This window comes from Amblyomma americanum, chromosome 4 (genome assembly GCF_052857255.1).
Source record: "Amblyomma americanum isolate KBUSLIRL-KWMA chromosome 4, ASM5285725v1, whole genome shotgun sequence".
Classification (NCBI taxonomy): Eukaryota; Metazoa; Arthropoda; class Arachnida; order Ixodida; family Ixodidae; genus Amblyomma; species Amblyomma americanum.
The window spans coordinates 148217145-148235937 of NC_135500.1; the positions used below are offsets into that span (position 1 = coordinate 148217145).

The following is an 18793-nucleotide window of genomic DNA, read 5'->3' on the forward strand; positions in this document are numbered from 1 at the left end:
TTAGCATTGGAGCTGACAGCCCTGCATTTGTTAAAATAAATGTTACTGCAGAACTTGGAGAAAAGTGCTAAATACGCACATAAATGTACTGAATTTGTAGTTGAATGATGGACTGTGGCTCGCTTAACTGACAGTGTAACGACCTTTGCAGGGAGCACACAGAGACGCTGCTGACGTGGGTTGAGCGTGCTGGCCTCTATCTCTTGGGCCTGGTCGTGGTTGTGTATGGGGAGATCGTGCATCCTTCAGCACCCCTTGCCGACCGAATGCCATTTTTACCTCTCTTGGTGACCTCTGTAAGCTGTTCTGTTGCCATCATCTATGCTTGGGCCAAGTCCTGGCAGCTCTGGTTCCTGCAGCCATCACGAGATGTGTGACTGCTAAACGGTGGCATCCACATATACCTGGTGCACCTGACTGACTGCTGTGGACTGCTTATGGGAGATGGCACGCCAAAGTCACAAGCTGATGTTTCAACCAAAGGAAGGGGCCACCCAGCTAGCCACTAACCAATGGCACTGCTTAATGCGCCCCAATAGAAAAACTGTGCAGATAGCTTGGATGGTGTTAAGAAGTGTGAAGATACAAGTGTACATGCATCTGTTTTTTTATTTTTGTTTTCAAAGGACTTTGTCTTATTGCTTCCACCTCACCTGTTGCAGAGAAACAGGCCTATTTGTGGCAACTATATTTGTGTGCAGTCTGTGGATGTCCTTCTGTGTGTTTGGGCAAAACTTCATGTAGATGGCTGTTGGTGCTGTGTGCTATGGGCATCTGCAGTTTGTTTCAAAATGCGGCTGTGTTATGTTGCTTTTCAACTTTGCCTAAAGTTTTCTTTCCTCTGCGTGTCCTGCATCCCTCTGCAGCACACAACAGTGCATATCTGCTTAGTAAAGGAGCAAAAAACTAAAAAAAAAACCGATATAACAGGCACAGCTGCCTCATATGTGGGCATTTGAATTGTACTGCATTGCTTATTTCATATTTATACAGGGCGTAGTTTTTTTTTTATTGATGCTTCTCTAACTGGATGGTATGATACATCTACAGAAGCAAGTTTTTAATAGAACAGACCTTGCTAAAGGAGCTGCAACTAATGCTAGCAAACATTTTTTTACTGCTACTAGATACTTTCTTTTTGATGCTGTTTATGATGCAGCTAATATAGATGCTGGGACAAAGCTGTGCAAGGTACTTTACACAGTATATTTCTAGGGGTGTGTGAATAGCACTTTTTGAAACCAAATCGAATATGAATGGTTTAGCTTTGCTGCTGAATTGAATACGAATCAAATATTTTTATTAATACATATTTGCCATTTCTGTGAATATTCATAAAAAAATAGTATTCTTGCAAAAAAGCTAAGCGCTTCCGTGCTGCCATTATGCAGTATAACTTAGTGAGATATAGCTGTAGCTCACAAAAGATGCAACATTGATCTCCACTAGGGGATATTCAACACGAAGTCAGTATATTAACTCTATGCTCGTCATTTCATGTATGTAAAAAAATTACTTTTTAGTAATTTAGAGTACAACGAATAAACTAGCGCCACAGCTCGGTAGACTAGAGGGGTGAGAGCTACATATGAGTTATGGATTCCGAGATCGGGCATCAAAGTGAGGTTTACTAGTCTGCTGAATATAACTGAGCCCTGCCCAATCTTTAAATACAAATGCTGCCACACCAGTGGGCTGTGTCACAGCTCTGAACCTTCCATTTTGTGCAGAGCGATTGTAGTAGAATGCTGTATGGCATTGGAGTGGTCCCTGTTTTTGATGTAGTAGCCGAAGAAAACTGCAGCCTGCCCTATTCGAACTTCACGCCAATTTTTCTACAACTATTTGAAAACTTGACGACAACAAATGTTATTCATTTCGAATAATCTTGAACATGCACTATTTGATTGGTTCAGTGAATCGAATAGAAGGATATTCGGTTTGCTATTTGAAAATTCAAATATTCGCACACTTTCATATATTTTTCCTCACTGCAATAATTCAGTAATAGTAGTAATAGTATGGGACTTTATTCGGGCACAACACTTCGGCGCCTAAGACGTTGATGCCCTAGCAGGCGATCTTAGTCTTCAGCTTCAAGCCAGTCCAGCAGGGTCCTGAGGGACCCGAGGGAGGAGCCAGGTGTGGGAAGGGGTGGGAAAGAAGCAGATTGCAAAGCAACCGGGCAGGAGAATAAACAGTGGGAGAGGTTGACATAAGGAGCAGGGCAGTTGGGACATGCAGGATTGCGACAGAATTTGTACAGAAAAAGCCGTGCAGGCATGACAAGAGTGTTCAGTTGTATCTGTTGAAGGATGTGAGCCCACCGCACTGAAAGACCAGGATGAGGGTTGCGGTAGAGTTTACTATCAGGGCAAAGAGCATTGTAATACTCTTTGAGGGTGACTCAAAAGGGCAGTCTCGACCCTCCCTCAAAGGGCGTGGTCCAAGGGATGAACAATGCCTGGATAAGAGTTTTGCAGGCGAGCTGGTTAACCAGCTCATTGCCGTAGATCCTTGAGTGCCCAGGAATCCGGGCACTAGGTGAGGAAGATTAGGCCAGGCTGCAGTGACGTAAGTGCGACCTTGAGTTCCGCAGACAAATGTGTTGAAAGTGTTTTAGATCGAATGGCTGCCTGGGAGTCAGTGCAGATGGTATAATGAGGCACAGGTGGGAGCGAATTAAAATGTTGAGTGGCGTGAATGATGGGGAGGACTTCAAGCGAGAGAATGTCCACGGGGTGTAGGAACGGGCCGCTAGTGAGAGTGACATGGGCAGAGCTGTACAACACGAACTGATGGGCGAAGAGTATGAAGGAGGGCCTGGCTACTGGAGCCGCGAGGGACCACACAAGAGGCGTCCGTATATGAATATCAAAGGGGGGATTATAATGAGAGTCGGATGGAGGGGGGAATACCTAGTAGCCTGGTTGAGACGCCAGTGTGCCCACGAGCTTCTGTCACCAGACAGATGAGCCACTTGTCGGTCGCAGTGAAGAGGAAGGAGAGTATGGAGAGAATAGAAGAGACCAGTGGCGTAAAGTTTATCGGTGTAGATGGCTACGGGGAGACGGAGAGCGGCGTTATAGAGGCTGTGAAGAGCACAGGCAAGAGTGTTCATCTGGATCTGGCTGAAGGAGTTGTATGAAGTAGAAATTTTACTCTTTGTATGAGCTTGCAAAATTGCTTGCTACTATGTTTTCACTAACTTCATGTTGTGCTGTAACACTATAATTTATCTTGTCCCTGCAAGTATCGCACTACTCCACGCTCTCTGTGAACGATAGTCACAAGCTTCGTGCCAACCTATAGGCAGGCAACGCACACACACACAAAGCTCTGTGCCATTATGATCTCTTCGACTAACGTGTGTTGGAAGGGTGGGTGTGGGCAACAAGTTTTCTCTTATGTCTGGATTTGTGCCAGCGTTACATACAACTGAATTTTTACAGCGATAGCTGGTAGGCACCCGTCCCTGGCTTTCATGTCGCTGGTCAACCTGGGTCGCATAAGCCTACGGGTGGCTCTGTTTTGGAACAGCCACCTGCCAGTGCAAGGGTGCATCACGTGACCTTTACACCAGTGCACCAGCAAAATATCCCCAGAACTAAATGCCTAAAGAAGGATCGACATCCAAGCCAGTTGGTAATGCATCACGAAAAAGTTTAGCACACTCACGACGAACGACAAGATAGACAAGACAACACAACCTTGTCGTTCGTCGTTAGTGTGCTAAACTTTTTCGTGATGCTAAACGCCTAAACAGCTATCGCTGCACCTCACATTACACAGTTGTAACCGCCCTGTCAGTTTTTTTTCTTGAAATCCATGTGAGCAAGGGCGGTAGGAGTTCCTCTCAATTTATGTGTATCTGGTATGTAAACACTGGTGGTACGTGTTTTCTCTTGCTTTGTCCTTGTCTGTGTGTTTGTTTCCTTAATAAAACAAAGTTGTGTGGATTTTGTGATTTTGAAAGTCCAGAAAAGTGTTAAGGAGTGCAGTGATTCCAATAATGGCGCGAGTCAGGAAGCTCTCGATTGATTTTGCTCCGGAGTGGTGGCCTAGTGGTTTGAGCTTCTGCCTCGTATGCGGGAGGAGCGGAGTTCAATCCCCAGCGCCGCCGGAAAGCCGCCAATTTTCTAATGCATGGGTTGCCAAATGTCACGGGGTCGCGACAAACTTTCGTACCGTCCAAAGCGAACAAAATCCGTATGCAGAAGCGGGGGATATGATTACGGCTGACGGGATTTATTCATGGCCATGCGCCACTACGCTGGTCTCTACTGCACGACTGGCGATTGCGACAGAGGCGATGTGCGGGGTGCTTAAGGGCGCAGTCATGGCCCGCACGTTCGTGTCATCCGTAGTGGCAAGGGTGTTCGGAACATTTGGAATTGTGCACACTGTACAGAATGCACTCTGGCCAGAAAATTTTACAAATTCCTATCATCCTGAAATTCGTGTGAACGATGATTGGATCATTGAGATTATACTTTATTAATGCATGAATGGCTGAAAGTGAAACAGTCCACTAAAGTTCAGATGTTTATTCTTTTCACCTGTGAATTCATTATGTAATTTTACAACAATCGCTGTCAGCATAGGCAGCTTTTGTGGAGAACTTTTGCGGCCTTTGTATGTGCGTGTGAAATGCCGTAGCTGCAAAATCCCGTGTTTACCTGCTGCCAGAATACCAAGGTAAGGGAATACGGGCAAAAAACTGGCAGCTCCTGAACACTCTCCAAAGTCTGTAACCATGATTTTCAGGTGGACCCGGGAGTGGTTCAAGACAGAGCATTATGCGGCGCCAATGAATGCCGTTGGCACTTGCCTCCGTGCGCTCGCTTATACACGCACAGACACGTCATGAGCGAGCCAGCACTGTGTACGTCGTTGCCGAGGCTCACAATATGCCGGGGCAGATGCCTATAGACGTTCCTTCATGACACCCGGCCATGATTCTTACTGACTGCCTGACACTACTGGACAGCTACGACGAAAAAACGGCTCGTGGACACGACCCTTGAGGTGGATAGATAGGATGGCGGCGCTCATCGTGCTATGCTACCGATGCAGCAAATCATCATTGAACGTCCAAGGCCGCTGGCCAGAGGGAAATCTACCATACCCTACAATTAAGTTAACTTACTCGCCTTTCTTTTCCTGCGAACATGCCAGTGCCATCAAGACTTATGTACACAACACGGCCTTAATGAAACGCAACCAGAGCGCCACAATAAAGTCTCAAAGAAATTGAAATGGAGCAACACGTACAGCAAGGCAAGCTCTCCGAATTTATCAACGTACAAGTTATATTCGTCAAGCCACAGTCTACCAGATAGGAACGGAAGTCAGGCCGCGCTCAGATTTTCAAAGGATGCCGGTCAGATGGTCCTTATATTTGCCCGGTCAGCCGGAATCTCTAATAAACCTGCTGCTCAGCTTACTGAATGCCTGATACCACTAGGGACGGCTGGCGATTTCGCACCATGGATGAGAGCGTGCTTGCTGCCATACTTGTTGAGGAAGGCGCAAAACAGAACGGTCGGTCATGTGGTGGGAAGGGATGGGTAGTAGTAGTAGTAAGTGTTTTATTAAAATAATAAAAAGGAAGGAAAATATTTTTGCTAGCGCCGGCATCAGCCATCGATACTGAAGCACCTGAGCTGGGGCAGCAGAAATAAAGGATAGCAGGCAGAATGGAGAAATGAAGGAGGTCAGGGGACAGGAAGAGAGGATAGGTGGGAGGTAATATACACAAACTATTTACACAATAATAAATATGTACAGGTTGCGCACGTGATTAGTTCATGATGAAGCAGGATGGGTGGGCAGGAGTGTGAAAAACGAAACAGGAATAGTGGGTAGGAACACGATAGATATTAAAAGGGTGGCTCTCCTGTTGGTTCTCCTGTTCTCAATTCAATGCAGCATGCTGTAGCATTGACCAGTTAGCTTCAACTGACGTTTACCTCGGGTAACGTTAAATGAGGAGTCCTATGCTACGGCCGCGGTCCTTCACAATCTGTCGGTCTGTCTCGCTTCAGGACGTTAAACCCCATATACCTACCACATTTTTAGCTAGTGTAGAAATTAAGCCGGTTCCGGTCAAGAAGGCTTGAAAAATTTTGATCCAAAAGTACCAAAAAATTAATTATCAGTGGCTTAGCTCGGCTATGCCAGGGTATACGTAGCGTGAGCTACGCTGAGCATCAGTTGCCGCTCAGCAGCAATTTTGCTTTTCTTTTCCATGGCTATACCACACTGGCAAACGCCCCGCTATATGTATACCCCCACTGATACCTCTGCGCATGCGCACAAAATGAGAGGCGCTATCAAGCGGCTCCGGCGCAGCGTCAGGCTTGGCTACTGCGCAATGGAGGCGAGCATGCGCCGGCGCCAGTGCGTCTGCCGTGGCTACTAAGTCACTCCTCTGGAATGCGCAGACCGGCGCGGCAGCGGCTCCGGCGCGCCAGCTGTGCGACGTCACTGCTCCTCGCGCATGCGCAGCACGGCTCTCCAGGAGCCACGCGAAACTGCTCAACCTCGGCCAGTGTAGCTCACGCTACAAAACGTGTACCAATCTCAAAAATGTTACCAATCTCCAGTCTACTGGAAGAACTTCAGCGGTATGCCTGCCAAAAAGGTTAAGGATGGTGCAGTCATAAGAGGATGTCCAACCCCCTACAAAAGTATACAGCCCGAGGGACTTGCTTCTAAGTTGTTTAGCGTGGCTCCCTAGCACATTATCAGTCCAAAGCTTGGGGAATTTGGGGACGTGAAGCCATTCGTAATCTTTCGAGAGATTACGTTTGGTGCATTACGAGACACGCTGCAGACCTCGCAAGCAAATGCCTTGGGCTGTATAATTTTGACGAGGGCTGTACCTTCTTTGCCAAAACCAAGCAGGCTACATGGTTTGGTTCTTTCTCGTATAGTAGTAGAGCTTTTACAGCTTTCCTAAGAATCGGAAGACTTTTAAAGGTGACATGGACTCTCCTCACCTACAAGAGAGAGTGTGGCATAAGAGTCCCACTATACGGACCAGAAGCAAACCACGCAGCCTGTTTATTTTTGGGAAGGACGGTATATATATCCAAGATCTGAAGCTCCGAACTTTGGCTCTTGCAGCATGACAAGCATCACGTTAACTTTTTCATTGATGACAATCCAATCGGCATCCTGCGTTAGCCTGAAAAGTCGCAGGTTGGTCGAGAGGGGGCGACGGCACAAGGTCACGTGACCACGGCTCAAGGGGAGAGCGCGCAGCCGGGAAAGGGCGACAAGTAGGTTGGAACATCTCGGCGGCCCCGTGTCGTCGTGCATCTGCTCGCCGTTGACTTCGGACGTGCGTCCGGAGTATAGACTCGCTCTGAAGTACTTCGATCAACAGCAGCGGTTCTAATGCTGTCACACTCCACCCTTCAGGTGGCTTAATTAGGCGCGCAATAGCTTTTATTTTTTAGTAGACAGCTCGTGTGTCCTCAAAAGGACCGTCCTACTATAAGCTAGCTTCAGAAGCTGCGGGTTTACGTTGTCCCTAAACAATTACTTTCCACCAGCATGCTGATAAAATTAACTTTGGCCTCACTTGATTACGTAAAGCGGACCTACGGGAACCGGCAATGGTACAGTGCCCTCGCGCATCTCGAGCCTTGCGAAAAAGAAACTGCTGTATATTTCCAAAATATGCATTAATTTTCAGAAAACACAGGCAATCACAATACTAGCGTTGCGTGTCCACGGACATTATATCATGGACGCGTACATGGCACCAGTTCTGTCTCGCATTGTTTCCAGGGTGGACTGCGGACTCCAAAGCATTTCGGACAGCGTGGATGCCAGCTGCTGGCCATAAACGCAGGGCGCCGGGACAAGCTCGATCCCGTGAATGCGTTTCAGTTCCACAGCGCTCCCGGGACCACAGCGACGCCTATCGGCCGCCACAGTGGAGTCGCTGGTGTTCAGGGACAGTGCGACCAGCTGAGCCACGACAACGGCCACCGAGAATGCGCCCGCTTGGTTTCGGTCAGCTGTCGACATGGCAGAGTAGATGGCGGCAAAGTTGTCTGGCGGCTGGAGGAGTGACCACAGGGAGCCCGGCAGAGAGGTCACCTCGAAATGGCGCTGGTTCCACACGAGGCTGTTGTTGAGCACGAGGTTGGTGCGGCGCAAGTAGACGTTGAAGAAGTCGAACGGCTCCACCGTGAGGCCCTGACCTGCACCCGGTGTAAGAAGAGAAAATAATAGCTTGGCCTGTCAATAAGACAAGGCTTTAGATGATCTCGCTTTGCTCGATGATGCAGCAGAGCCAATGAGCCTTGCACCATAGCGCCCTTCTGAACGACAGATCAGCTAGCTGCAAGGCCGTAAACTAACTGAAAGACAGCCCAAGGCGCATTCTCAAGAGTACCCATGCACTTCCTTGCATATACCAGGTGTTACAGGGAAGCCCTCCGCTAATGTTTAAAAATATGGATTTTGAGGTAAAAGAAAGCTTTTGCGGCACAGTAATACCAGTTATAGCGGACGTCAAAAAACAGGCGAATCATGTTAACTATTGAAAGTGATTAACCAAATTCGAACACTGAACTTTTTTAAGTATTACAGTTAGGCGCCCGCTTGCAATCAGAGATTTGTAGCCGGCCGTTAGCAATAGCCTTATCAAAAGCCTTTAGATTTTCTAAAACCAGATTGCCCTCGTCGTAGTGGCTGAACTAATTTGGGCCATTTCTCACGCCATTCGAAAACCGCGCGCCTGCAGGAGGGCGCAAAGCGACGCCAATCAAATCGCGCCACTTCGTGACGTAGACGACGTACCACGCGACTCCCTCGACCGCGCTACTGCAGCGAAGAGAAGAGGAGCGGGGAGCACCACAGCAAGGGCGGGACTGTTGTCGCGATTCGCGATTTCAGTCGCTTCGCGCTCCCCGCAGGCGCGCGGTTGAGCCACAGCGGCGAGGGTAATCTCGTTTTTCAAATTCTAAATGCTGATATGGCTCTCTGCCGGCTGCAAATTTCTAATTGCAATAGGGCGCCCATCGGTAATAGTTAGAAAGTTAACTATTAGAATTTGGTTAAATCACTTCACTAATTAACACGATTCGCCTGCTTTTACGTCCGCCAGCACTAGCTGGTATTACTATGCCGCAAAAAGCTTCACTTTCTATAGCTTTACCTGAAAAACCCGATTTTTAAAAATTTGTGGCGGGCTTCCCTGAAACACAAAGCCAACAGCCACTGAATCCGCGTAAAGCATTGGGGAATGTTTTGTTTAATGATGGCAGTGATCAAAGCATTTCTTTTTTCATGGAAGGCAATTAAAACTATACAGTTAGAAGAAAAGACGGTGGAAAACTGTCTGTGGGATTTGAGCCCAAGACTTCCGCATGTCACGTACGTGCAGAATTTTACCAATTGAGCTACCGCAGCGGCAGTATAACTTTCTGATTTCGAGTGCATGCGTTTTCGTTGCGTGCAGCCTAACCTTGAATGTGTTCACCAGCGCCACCCGCAACCATGGCGGCTGTATAGCTGCCGGAGCCCCTTCATTAGTTACCTATGATATCAAAGACTATCAAAGGCGCTCGTTTCATATGGGCATTGCAATGAGCCCCTCATTTCCCTATACATCCTCGTTTCCTCAGCCACTATCTTGTATAACGCCCTCAGCGACACGCAAGTGAACGCGGAAGTTAGCGGTCAGGACATACTACGTCAATGGCGACGTGCAAACCGTTTATCACACGCACAGCCACTGCTGTAAAAGATGCCAAATGGCAACAAGGACTCGCCATAAGCAAATGCATTTCTCTAGGATAAGGCCTCGTCTTCTGGTTGGGTCTCCTAACCTTATGCGGAGCCTAGCGCTGCGCGAAAGTGCTCGCTCCACATGGGCACTCACCTCGCAGGTACAGCAGCGCGGAGCACAGCTGATGGAGGAATTTCCACAAGTGGGGCTCCCGGATGCAGAGGGTCCTCAGGGTGAGGATTCTGGCAAAGTGTTCGAGGCCGTCGTCGGGGAAGAGAGTGACGAGGTGCACCTGGCAGCCGGGCGCATTAATGGCGACGGCGAGCACCGAGAGGACGTGGTGGTGGTCAAGCCGCGCCCAGTGCCAGAACTCGTCATCGTCTAGCAGTCGATCCGGCCGGTGGTTGGACGCCCTGCGGGGAGAGCGCGGGACAATAATAATAATAATAATAATTGGTTTTTTGGGGAAAGGAAATGGCGCAGTATCTGTCTCATATATCTTTGGACACCTGAACCGCGCCGTAAGGGAAGGGATAAAGGAGGGAGTGATAGAAGAAAGGAAGAATAGGTGCCGTAGTGGAGGGCTCCGGAATAATTTCGACCACCTGGGGATCTTTAACGTGCACTGACATCGCACAGCACACGGGCGCCTTAGCGTTTTTCCTCCATAAAAACGCAGCCGCCGCGGTCGGGTTCGAACCCGGGAACTCCGGATCAGTAGTCGAGCGCCCTAACCACTGAGCCACCGCAGAGCGCGGGACAGCGGTTCGCTCTTCTGCACATCTCGCCCGGCAAGGCACCACACCGCATACTACATCTAGGAACCTATAGCCATAAAACCATTTGACGAACGTATACGGAGGGGTCCGTGCACCGTTTCAGGTCTTTGCAGAGGAACCGGCTCAAAGTACTTTCAGAGATGGGTTCAACTGACTGCCGTTTACAATAGAAGTTGTTGGACAAAAGTCTGAATAACTAGTACACATGCGTGGGTCGCGGCACTATGCTTGAAAAATTGTAAAGAAATCGCAGCGTCGCTTTCTGTACTACCACAGAAAGCTACCGGGTTCAACTGGAGCCGGTAGCGTAATCCAAGCGGGAACAGGAGTAACCGTTCCCGCATCTGCCTTGAATACGCTCATATGATCCAGATCTGGGTTACATCTTGACTTGGGCCGGAGCGTGGTACAGCTAGGTACCACGCCGATTCTCTGCCCCGGTAATGGCGAGTAGTCTGGGAGCCATTTCATTCAAGGAACTACGTTCTAAGCGCTGCAAACCAAAGCTTCAGCGAAAGCGAAAGGCAGCTTCGTTTCTTATGCACAGGAAAGAAATGTCAAGCATTATGAGTAAGCAAAATAGCTTGTCTAACGAACATGGGCGCCCAGATTGGGGGGGGGGGGGGGGGGGGGGGGGCAAGAGAAGGCGGCTGCACCCCCCCGGAAATTTGGACAATAATTTTTTTTCGCTCTAGTTGGGGGGCGCTGCAAGCAGCCGTTCAACCCGACTGGACCACCACAATTTTGGCTGGGATGACGCCGGAAGTGAAGAGGACCACGAGGACCCCAAATTCAAGCCGGTGGGTCCAATATTTTGGATTTTATCGGCATTTGAATTTTCCACGTGGCCGACCAGGCGTTAAGCCTAACGAGGCTTAGCAAGAGAGCGGGGCTCCGCGGCCTCCCCGGCCTCGGCCCGAGGTAGAGAAGACCCGGAGCGATGTCCCGAGCAAGCAACCCCAGCTACGACCGACCCTCAGCGACAGGCCCGACAAGATTTTCGGCCGAATCGCAAGAAATCATGGAGGAGACCTCCAGGACACCACCGAAGCGACTCCCGAGCAACAGGTCCGAGGCGGACCCGCGGCGACGGGCAGCCAAGCCCTAGGAAGCAGCACCCCATCGACGCAAAGCTCACAAGTAAGCAACAATGGCGGAACCTATGCAGATTAGGAAATCGCCATGTCTAGAAGGCAGAAGAGACACCAACGCAGTGATAACAAGCAGTAAGTTTTGGCGGGAACGAGACTATGGGGAACGGGGTTCCTACAGTAAATATTATTTACTGTAGGAACAGTGATAAAAGGTCTGGGACAAACATATTGCATTTTTGTTTATATTTATGATTCCAACATTGTAATAAGGTTTAGGGGACTATATTACAACAACGCTCATTTGGAACATTAAACTAATGTTTTGGCACAACATATAACATTGTATGGTAATTTTTAGCAATATATTAACATTAAAAAGTCACCATATTCAAAATAATGTTTACTCTCAATGTTGGACTAATGCTTTCTTTATAACACAATGTTATTTAATAATGTTCAACATTAATGTAACATTCCAATGCGCCATTTAACGTTACTGCCATTATTCTAATGTGACCCGCTACCCATCCACCTCGTATGACCGCTATTGTAATCGAGCGCACTTTACATGGCGTCCTTTCCGTGCGTATATGTTTGTTTCTGTGAGTGCCTATAATTTACATTTTGCGACCGGAGCCTCGGCGCGGTGGCTCAGCGGGTAGTGCTCTCGACTGCTGGGCCCGAGTACGTGGGTTCGATCCGGGCCGATGCGGCCGCGTTTGGATGGAGGCGAAATGCAGAAGGCGCCCATGTACTGTGCGATGTCAGTGTACAGTAAAGAGACCCAGGTGGTCGACACAGTCCGGACTTCTCTGCTACTGCGTCCCTCATAGGCTGAGTCGTTTTGGGACTCTAAACCCCATAAAAACACACAAAACAAATTTTACGTCCGGAGTGGCGAGTGTCCCTTCCCCTCGGAAGTCGCGCGGCATTCCTTTTACCCCCAAAGTTCGCACTCGGGGACATTGTGCCTCGGTGTTTTTAAGCGGCCGGTAGTCAACGGAGCTGAGAACAACCAAGACAGCAGACGAGAGAGCGACGAACGGCGAGCAGTATGCGTGTGCGGTTGCTCGACTGTGCGGATGCGCGAGCAAGATCGAGCGATGTGTATGAAGCTGCGAGCGTGCATTTATCCTGCAAATATGTTTTCGTTGTATACATAGCCATTTTTTGTTTTCAACGTACGCGTTCAACTGTTTTTCCGATCAATGCGTATCTATTTTCTAACACTATCAACCACGAGGAACTCCATAGCCAGCTTAATTTTGTCTCGCGCGGTTCCGACTGATGGACATCCGACGCTTCTTCAAGCGTCAGCGGTTGTCTGACGAAGCGTTATCCAACTGCGCCCCTGAAGATTCTGGTGCGACATGTAACAACAGTGTAGCATTTGACCAGTGATCCAAGCTTTCATCACCGGACAGTGGCGACACCATAGAAGGGACACCGCCAACTGGGCTCCAGTGACGCAGCAGGCCGAGATGATTCCCTTTCTCCTTTCTTAGGATTGAAGTCTGGATTTGACCAGAGTGATGCAAGCTTTCATCACCGGACAGCAGCCGATGTCGTCGACTCCATGGAAGGAACCCCACCAACAGCGAGCTCCAGTCACGCAGTAAGCCGAGACGATTCCCGGCCCGGCTCGAACCAGTTACGAACGTTCTGCAAGGTGTATCCATGGACTTCCATTCTGTGCATGACCACATCACTGAACTCAGCAACGTATTTTTCGCAGCCACCGGACAAACGCTGCAGAGGAGTTCTCTGACATCATGAATGCAGCAAGGGAGGCAGCCAATCACTTAAATGTGGTGATGTCTGTACCAAGACAAGTCTCTCGTCAGGCCCACCGAGACAACTACGGGATTCAGTTGCCGGAGGAATACTAGCGTGTGGCAATATATGTGCCGTACTTGGACTGTCTCACTGCTTCTTTAGCTCTCCGCTTTTCTGAAAGCAATGAGAGGACCTTCAAACATAGCTGCATCCATCAAAAATGAAGCACTTGAGCCGTGTTGAGTTCGCTGCCCTCGCCGAAGAACTCCAATGCTTTTAAGGCATCGACAGCTTCAAGGAAGAGGCCATCTCTTGGTACGAGATGTGGTGCAGCAAAACTGGGGACCCATCAGAAATAACTTACTGCGAGCTTCTACATCAGGCCAAGACATTCTTCCCCGGTGTTGCAAAAGCCATTGAGGTGGCTCTGGCTTTGCCAGTTACTACCTGTACGGTCGAACACTCCTTCAGTACAATGAGGAGAGTGAAAACCTGGCTACGCTCAACGATGACAAACGACAGGCTGGACGGCCTTAGTATGATGAGTGTGCACCGAGAGCGAGTAATGAAGCACAGAAATGACTTCATCACCGGTGTCGATCATCGCGCAATTCGCCCAGAAAAGTCCGAGGCGTCTGCAGTTGCTATTCAAGGAAGACTGACTGAATGACCGTATTATTTGCGTGTTTGTGAACATAATGTGCTGTGCGCTGGTCATCAATTCGGGTGAGTCGAGAACCCGCATGCAGCAAGACTGAGCACTCTTCTCCACGAAGTGATAGTATCTTTGCGTTTTTTTATGAATTTTAATTGTTTGTTCGTTAATAAACTCCAATGCATCTCTCCAAATCACGCATTAATTTGCTGTTTGTAATTTTTCTTTCATGTGTGTATTTTACCTTTTTATTCATAAATAAATAAATAAATTTACTCCGCAAATAGTGCCTTTTTGCTGAGAACGTACCGCTGCCCCCCCCATACAAAAAAATTCTGCGGACGCCCTTGCTAACAAATGTTACGGCCGTACCGACGATAACCACTGCTGATGTCTGATAGGAGCTACCAACAAACACTTCGCACAGCGGATATTCCTGCTAGTGTTCCTGAATAGGCTTACTAATTTCAGCAGCACAAAAGCGGCCTCTAGCGGCTTACTCAATGCAAACCGTACACCTGATCGGCACGCCCTGCCGTTGTCCATAGCCCGCGATGAACTGCTCACCTGACGGCCATGTAGCCCTTGCGGTCGAGCGAACAGGTGACCCAGTACGAGAGGTGGTCCGAGTCGGAGAAGTGGCGCTGCAGGCAGAAGTTGATGGCGCAGCCGTTGAAGTGCGCCACAGAGAAGAGCAGAGCCCTGCGCCGTACGCGTTCTGGGCAGCGTTCCAGGAGGGCTTTCCACTGCGGCAGCGAGCGCGAAGCGACCAGGACGTTGCGGCACAGCTCCTGCAGACTGGAGGCGCGCCTTCGAAAGCGCAGGGCGCCGAAGTTGAAGCAGTGCTGCTGACTAGCGTTGGCCATCATCTTGCGCTTCTTTTTTGTCACTGCCCGTGATCCGCAAGCTCGCGAGGTGTTTGCTAGTCGATGAAGTTAGCACGGAGTACGCCTTCTGCGGTGAAGTGGCTGCGACTTATACCATATGGTATGGGCATGCCAGAAAAGCCCAGCTATACCAAGAATCAATAACCCAACAACTGAGGACTGGGAGGCGGCGCTGTCCAGCTCACATTCGGAGGACCAGCTTTCACTGGGGAACCGGGAAAGAGCGGTGGCAAAATCCGATGGGCTCCTGGAATGAGGGTCCACCCAAGCTTTCTAATCATTAAACGTTTTTCTCACTCTCTCTTAGACATATATATGCTGGTCACGGTAGATCGACGGCAGTCTTCGCCGGAGTATCTACAACACTCCGATCGGTGGGCTGGATATGTGCATGTACCAACTCAAGAATGAAGCGGCAAATGCCTCTTTAAAAGAAGCCCTCCGCTAATATTGTCGCCCTCCCCCCCCCCCCCCAAAAAAAAAATCCCTTTTGGGCCTGTTAGCGCGACATCGCAGTATGAGGCCAGTGAAAGAGGTTAATTAACCACGGCTTAATCGGATTTACCGCGACATCATGAAAATCTGTCGATGATATTGGCTGGAGGGCTTCTTTTGATCGAGGGGCATCTGGCGCTTCGGTTTTGAGTGGTATACCGCTATAGTGTATGATAATAATATCAGGCAGAGCCTCAAAATGGCAAGCCATCAAAAAATGCATCACACGCAACAGATAGCTCCTTCCGAGTTCCCCGATGTACGCAGCGTAAACTTTGCTTTTTTCATCTGTGGAATGTGTGGCCTGCGGATGTACAATGCGTGGGCAACGCCATACCTCGATCGTGCTCCCTATGCAGGGACCCCGGAACAGGTGGGCAAGGGGGGCGGTCCCCCCCAAACACACATTTTTCCAGAGTGGGGGCGCTAGGACTCCTTTAATACAAATCACAGTATGGCTGAGCTACTTCGCTTCGTAGCCAGCTGTAAAGCATTTCGTATATGAGTAACTTTAAACTAGTCATGTCCCAACAGAAGTCGACTGTCTGACCCGTGTACATGGTCATGAAGAGCAGAATTCAAACAAACTATGCACAAACTTTTTTAATGCAATTGATCAATCCTCGTGCGTAAAGCTTCCCAACCGTTTGTTCGTTCGCACTCAAAACCGCCGGCACGCGGCTTTATCATTTTGTTTTGTAATGCGACATGCATCCAGACTTATCTCCTGTGAGGGAACTGTGGATGTCCTCGGCTTTGTGGAAACCATCCGCCCTTTTGTTGCTGGCTCGGAGTGACGATTTCCCCTCGCTAATCGTCGTCGGTGCGTTGGCAAGAAGCGGGCAAGGCGAGGCAGACGGACAGTGACCCTGGCGAAGGCGCCATAGCCCCCCCCCCCCCCTTTCGTCTTAGCGAAGACCTCCTAGGTTGGAAGGTCCGTAGAGGTTTTTTTTTTCTTTTTGAAGGGCTAGAACCGCCGTGCGAGACGGGTCCGAACGCTCCTCGGGTGCGGCGCGACTTGCCAGCGGCGCGGCGACTCCGACGCGCAAGGACGCTGTATGCTCGGTGGAACGGGCCGGCTTAACGAAACGTAGCCGGAAAAAAGGAATGCCGCCCCGAAGGCAGCAAATGACAGGCTTGGCGCCGCTTTGCAGATTTTGGGGGACGCCTGTCAACAGTCGTCGCGAAGACGAGTAGTTTGTTACCCGCGGCGGCTCGGGTGAAATCGATAATTGCCCTAACGCTGGGAACCGTCAGGGTCACGGGTTACCAGGGAGCCTGCGGCACGTGAATGTGTTTTTGGTGTATTTTCGTGTGTTTCTCTTTTTACTTTGTGAGGGAGAGAGTTTGAGTAATACTGTGTAAGTAGGGGGCGTGGAACGTAAACCTAGTGGGCCAATCATTTTGAGGGCCCATTCCCGCAATGCCATCTTTTTAAAGCAATGATGTTGTTTTTGTGTTGTGTATTTTAGGGAGAGGGTTTTTAACGTTGCAGAAACTGGTAGGCGTGTCATGAGGTTGTTATAACCAATCATGTGTTAGATGTTTTAATTGATTGGGTGGTGCAAAATGTGGGCTTGGCTATGAGGTCTTTAAAACCGGGCCCCGGAGCCTGGAAAATCGTTCTGGGCTACGGTCAGCTGTAATGCATCTTCGGATATGCCGAGTACGGATCTCCCCTAGTGTTAGCCAGTTCCACCTTTTTTGTTTAAACCTTTTTTCCGCTTTAAGTTGTATCCTGTACATCAACTTGTATAATGTAAATTTTTGTACATAAAACCTCAAGTCTTTACTCCCTTAACACCTGCATCCTAATTCGTCGCAAGACCGTCTCTGACGGAGCACCCCTGGTGCGAAAAAGCCTTCAGTCAGACAAATCAACGAACCGTCTCTGGCGGTGGGCACCCCTGGTGCGAAGAAGATAAAAGAACCAAGTAGTTCAGCAAGAGACTAGTACATCTTTACTTCACTGTTCGTGGCCGCGTGCAAACGCTTCCACATTTTTCTAGATTGTTGCAGTTGCTATTGGTTCTTTATCGAAGGTTCCTTGCTAGATTTAAATTGAGCGCAGGCATTCAGTTCGATGACCGCCGAGTCATTCAGTCACTACGGCACCTTTCATTTCTTCTCTCAGTCCATCCTTTATCCCTTTCCGTAAGGCGCGGTTCAGGTGTCCGCCGAGATGTGTGACAGATACTGCGTCATTTCCTTTCCCCAAAAACCAACTTTCGATTTTTTCATCGTTTGACCACTGCGCTAGGAGTGGTAGGAAGACCCCAGGGATATGTGAAGGTATAGAGAATGAAAAATTCCTCAAATATGGACGTTAAGCCATTATCACTAACTAAACAACGGCCATCTATGAACACTGGATCTGAACACCGGAACCGAACATGCTAGCACACCTAATTCAAATTTAGCCTAACTACACAAAGCGACCACCATTTTTTCTGATTTGTAATCATTATCCTTAAATAATTACTCCATTAATTTCCCACTGATGAACACAAGTTAAAAAAAATGGGGACACTTTTAAGCTCGTCCTGAAAGGTAAGACGCAATAGCGTTAATGAGTTAATGCCCATATATGTGGAATTGGTAATTCTCAACTTTACATTCATAGGTTGCCCCGCCGCGGGGGCTCAGTGGTTAGGGCGCTCGACTACTGATCCGGAGTTCCCGGGTTCGAACCCGACCGCGGCGGCTGCGTTTTTATGGGGGAAAAACGCTAAGGCGCCCGTGTGCAGTGCGATGTCAGTGCACGTTAAGGATCCCCAGGTGGTCGAAATTATTCCGGAGCCCTCCACTACGGCACCTTTCTTTCACTCCTTCCCTTATCCCTTCCCTTACGGCGCGGTTCAGGTGTCCAACGATATATGAGACAGATACTGCGCCATTTCCTTTCCCCCAAAACCAATTAATAATTAATAATACATTCATAGGTCCCTGGGAGTCCTCACACCACTCCTTGCGCAATGCTGCAGCGGTCACAGGATGTGCCACTGCTCTGCGATGGCAGGCGCTGCCATCGAAGGGGCCTGTGCGACCCAATTAAGTCGCTCTTCCCGAGCAACCTTTCGCGGTCAATCATTGATTCAACATCCACCTGCCAGGGGTCAGTTTGCTCACAATCCGGTGGGCAGGTTGTGATGACACCGCAAGGTCACGTGACCTAGATTGCTTCTCCGGCGGGTGGCCACCCTACGCCACCGTTTTTCGCTCACAACGCCAACGCCAGATTTTCTGAATAACAGGGCCTTTAAAGGGACACTGAGGAGAACTCTATCATTTTTTTTTGTTAGCAAAATCTGATACTTCGGCAATTCATGACTTTGTTGCCGCTTGTCCGGGCGCGA

General features: G+C 49.1%; 2 protein-coding genes across 2 annotated transcripts in view; one reads left to right on the forward strand and one right to left on the reverse strand.

Annotated features, from left to right (window-relative positions):
• Window positions 1-3959, forward strand: part of xit (ALG6/ALG8 family glucosyltransferase xit) — a 31957-nt gene extending 27998 nt beyond the window's left edge. Inside the window, exon 12 of the mRNA XM_077661952.1 lies at window positions 152-3959. Coding sequence (XP_077518078.1) covers window positions 152-377 — 226 coding nt within the window. The 3' untranslated portion in view covers window positions 378-3959. The remainder of the gene's footprint in view (window positions 1-151) is intronic.
• A 3696-nt stretch (window positions 3960-7655) lies between these two features.
• Window positions 7656-15044, reverse strand: LOC144130403 (uncharacterized). Its single transcript, XM_077664329.1, has 3 exons — window positions 14623-15044; window positions 9905-10164; window positions 7656-8219 (listed from the first exon to the last, which is right to left on the reverse strand). Exons 1-3 carry the CDS (start codon window positions 14922-14924, stop codon window positions 7750-7752), a joined length of 1032 nt encoding a protein of 343 aa, XP_077520455.1. The 5' UTR covers window positions 14925-15044; the 3' UTR covers window positions 7656-7749.
• Between the last annotated feature and the right edge of the window lie 3749 nt (window positions 15045-18793).

What these genes read in the sequence shown, in the direction of transcription:
- LOC144130403 (XM_077664329.1), bottom strand. Translation starts at nt 14,924, where the DNA reads ATGATGGCCAACGCTAGTCAGCAGCACTGCTTCAACTTCGGCGCCCTG. An exon ending in AAGGGCTACATGGCCGTCAG is followed by an intron (nt 10,165 to 14,622) that starts GTGAGCAGTTCA and finishes CTCTCCCCGCAG; the next exon opens with GGCGTCCAACCACCGGCCGG. An exon ending in CGCGCTGCTGTACCTGCGAG is followed by an intron (nt 8,220 to 9,904) that starts GTGAGTGCCCAT and finishes CACCGGGTGCAG; the next exon opens with GTCAGGGCCTCACGGTGGAG.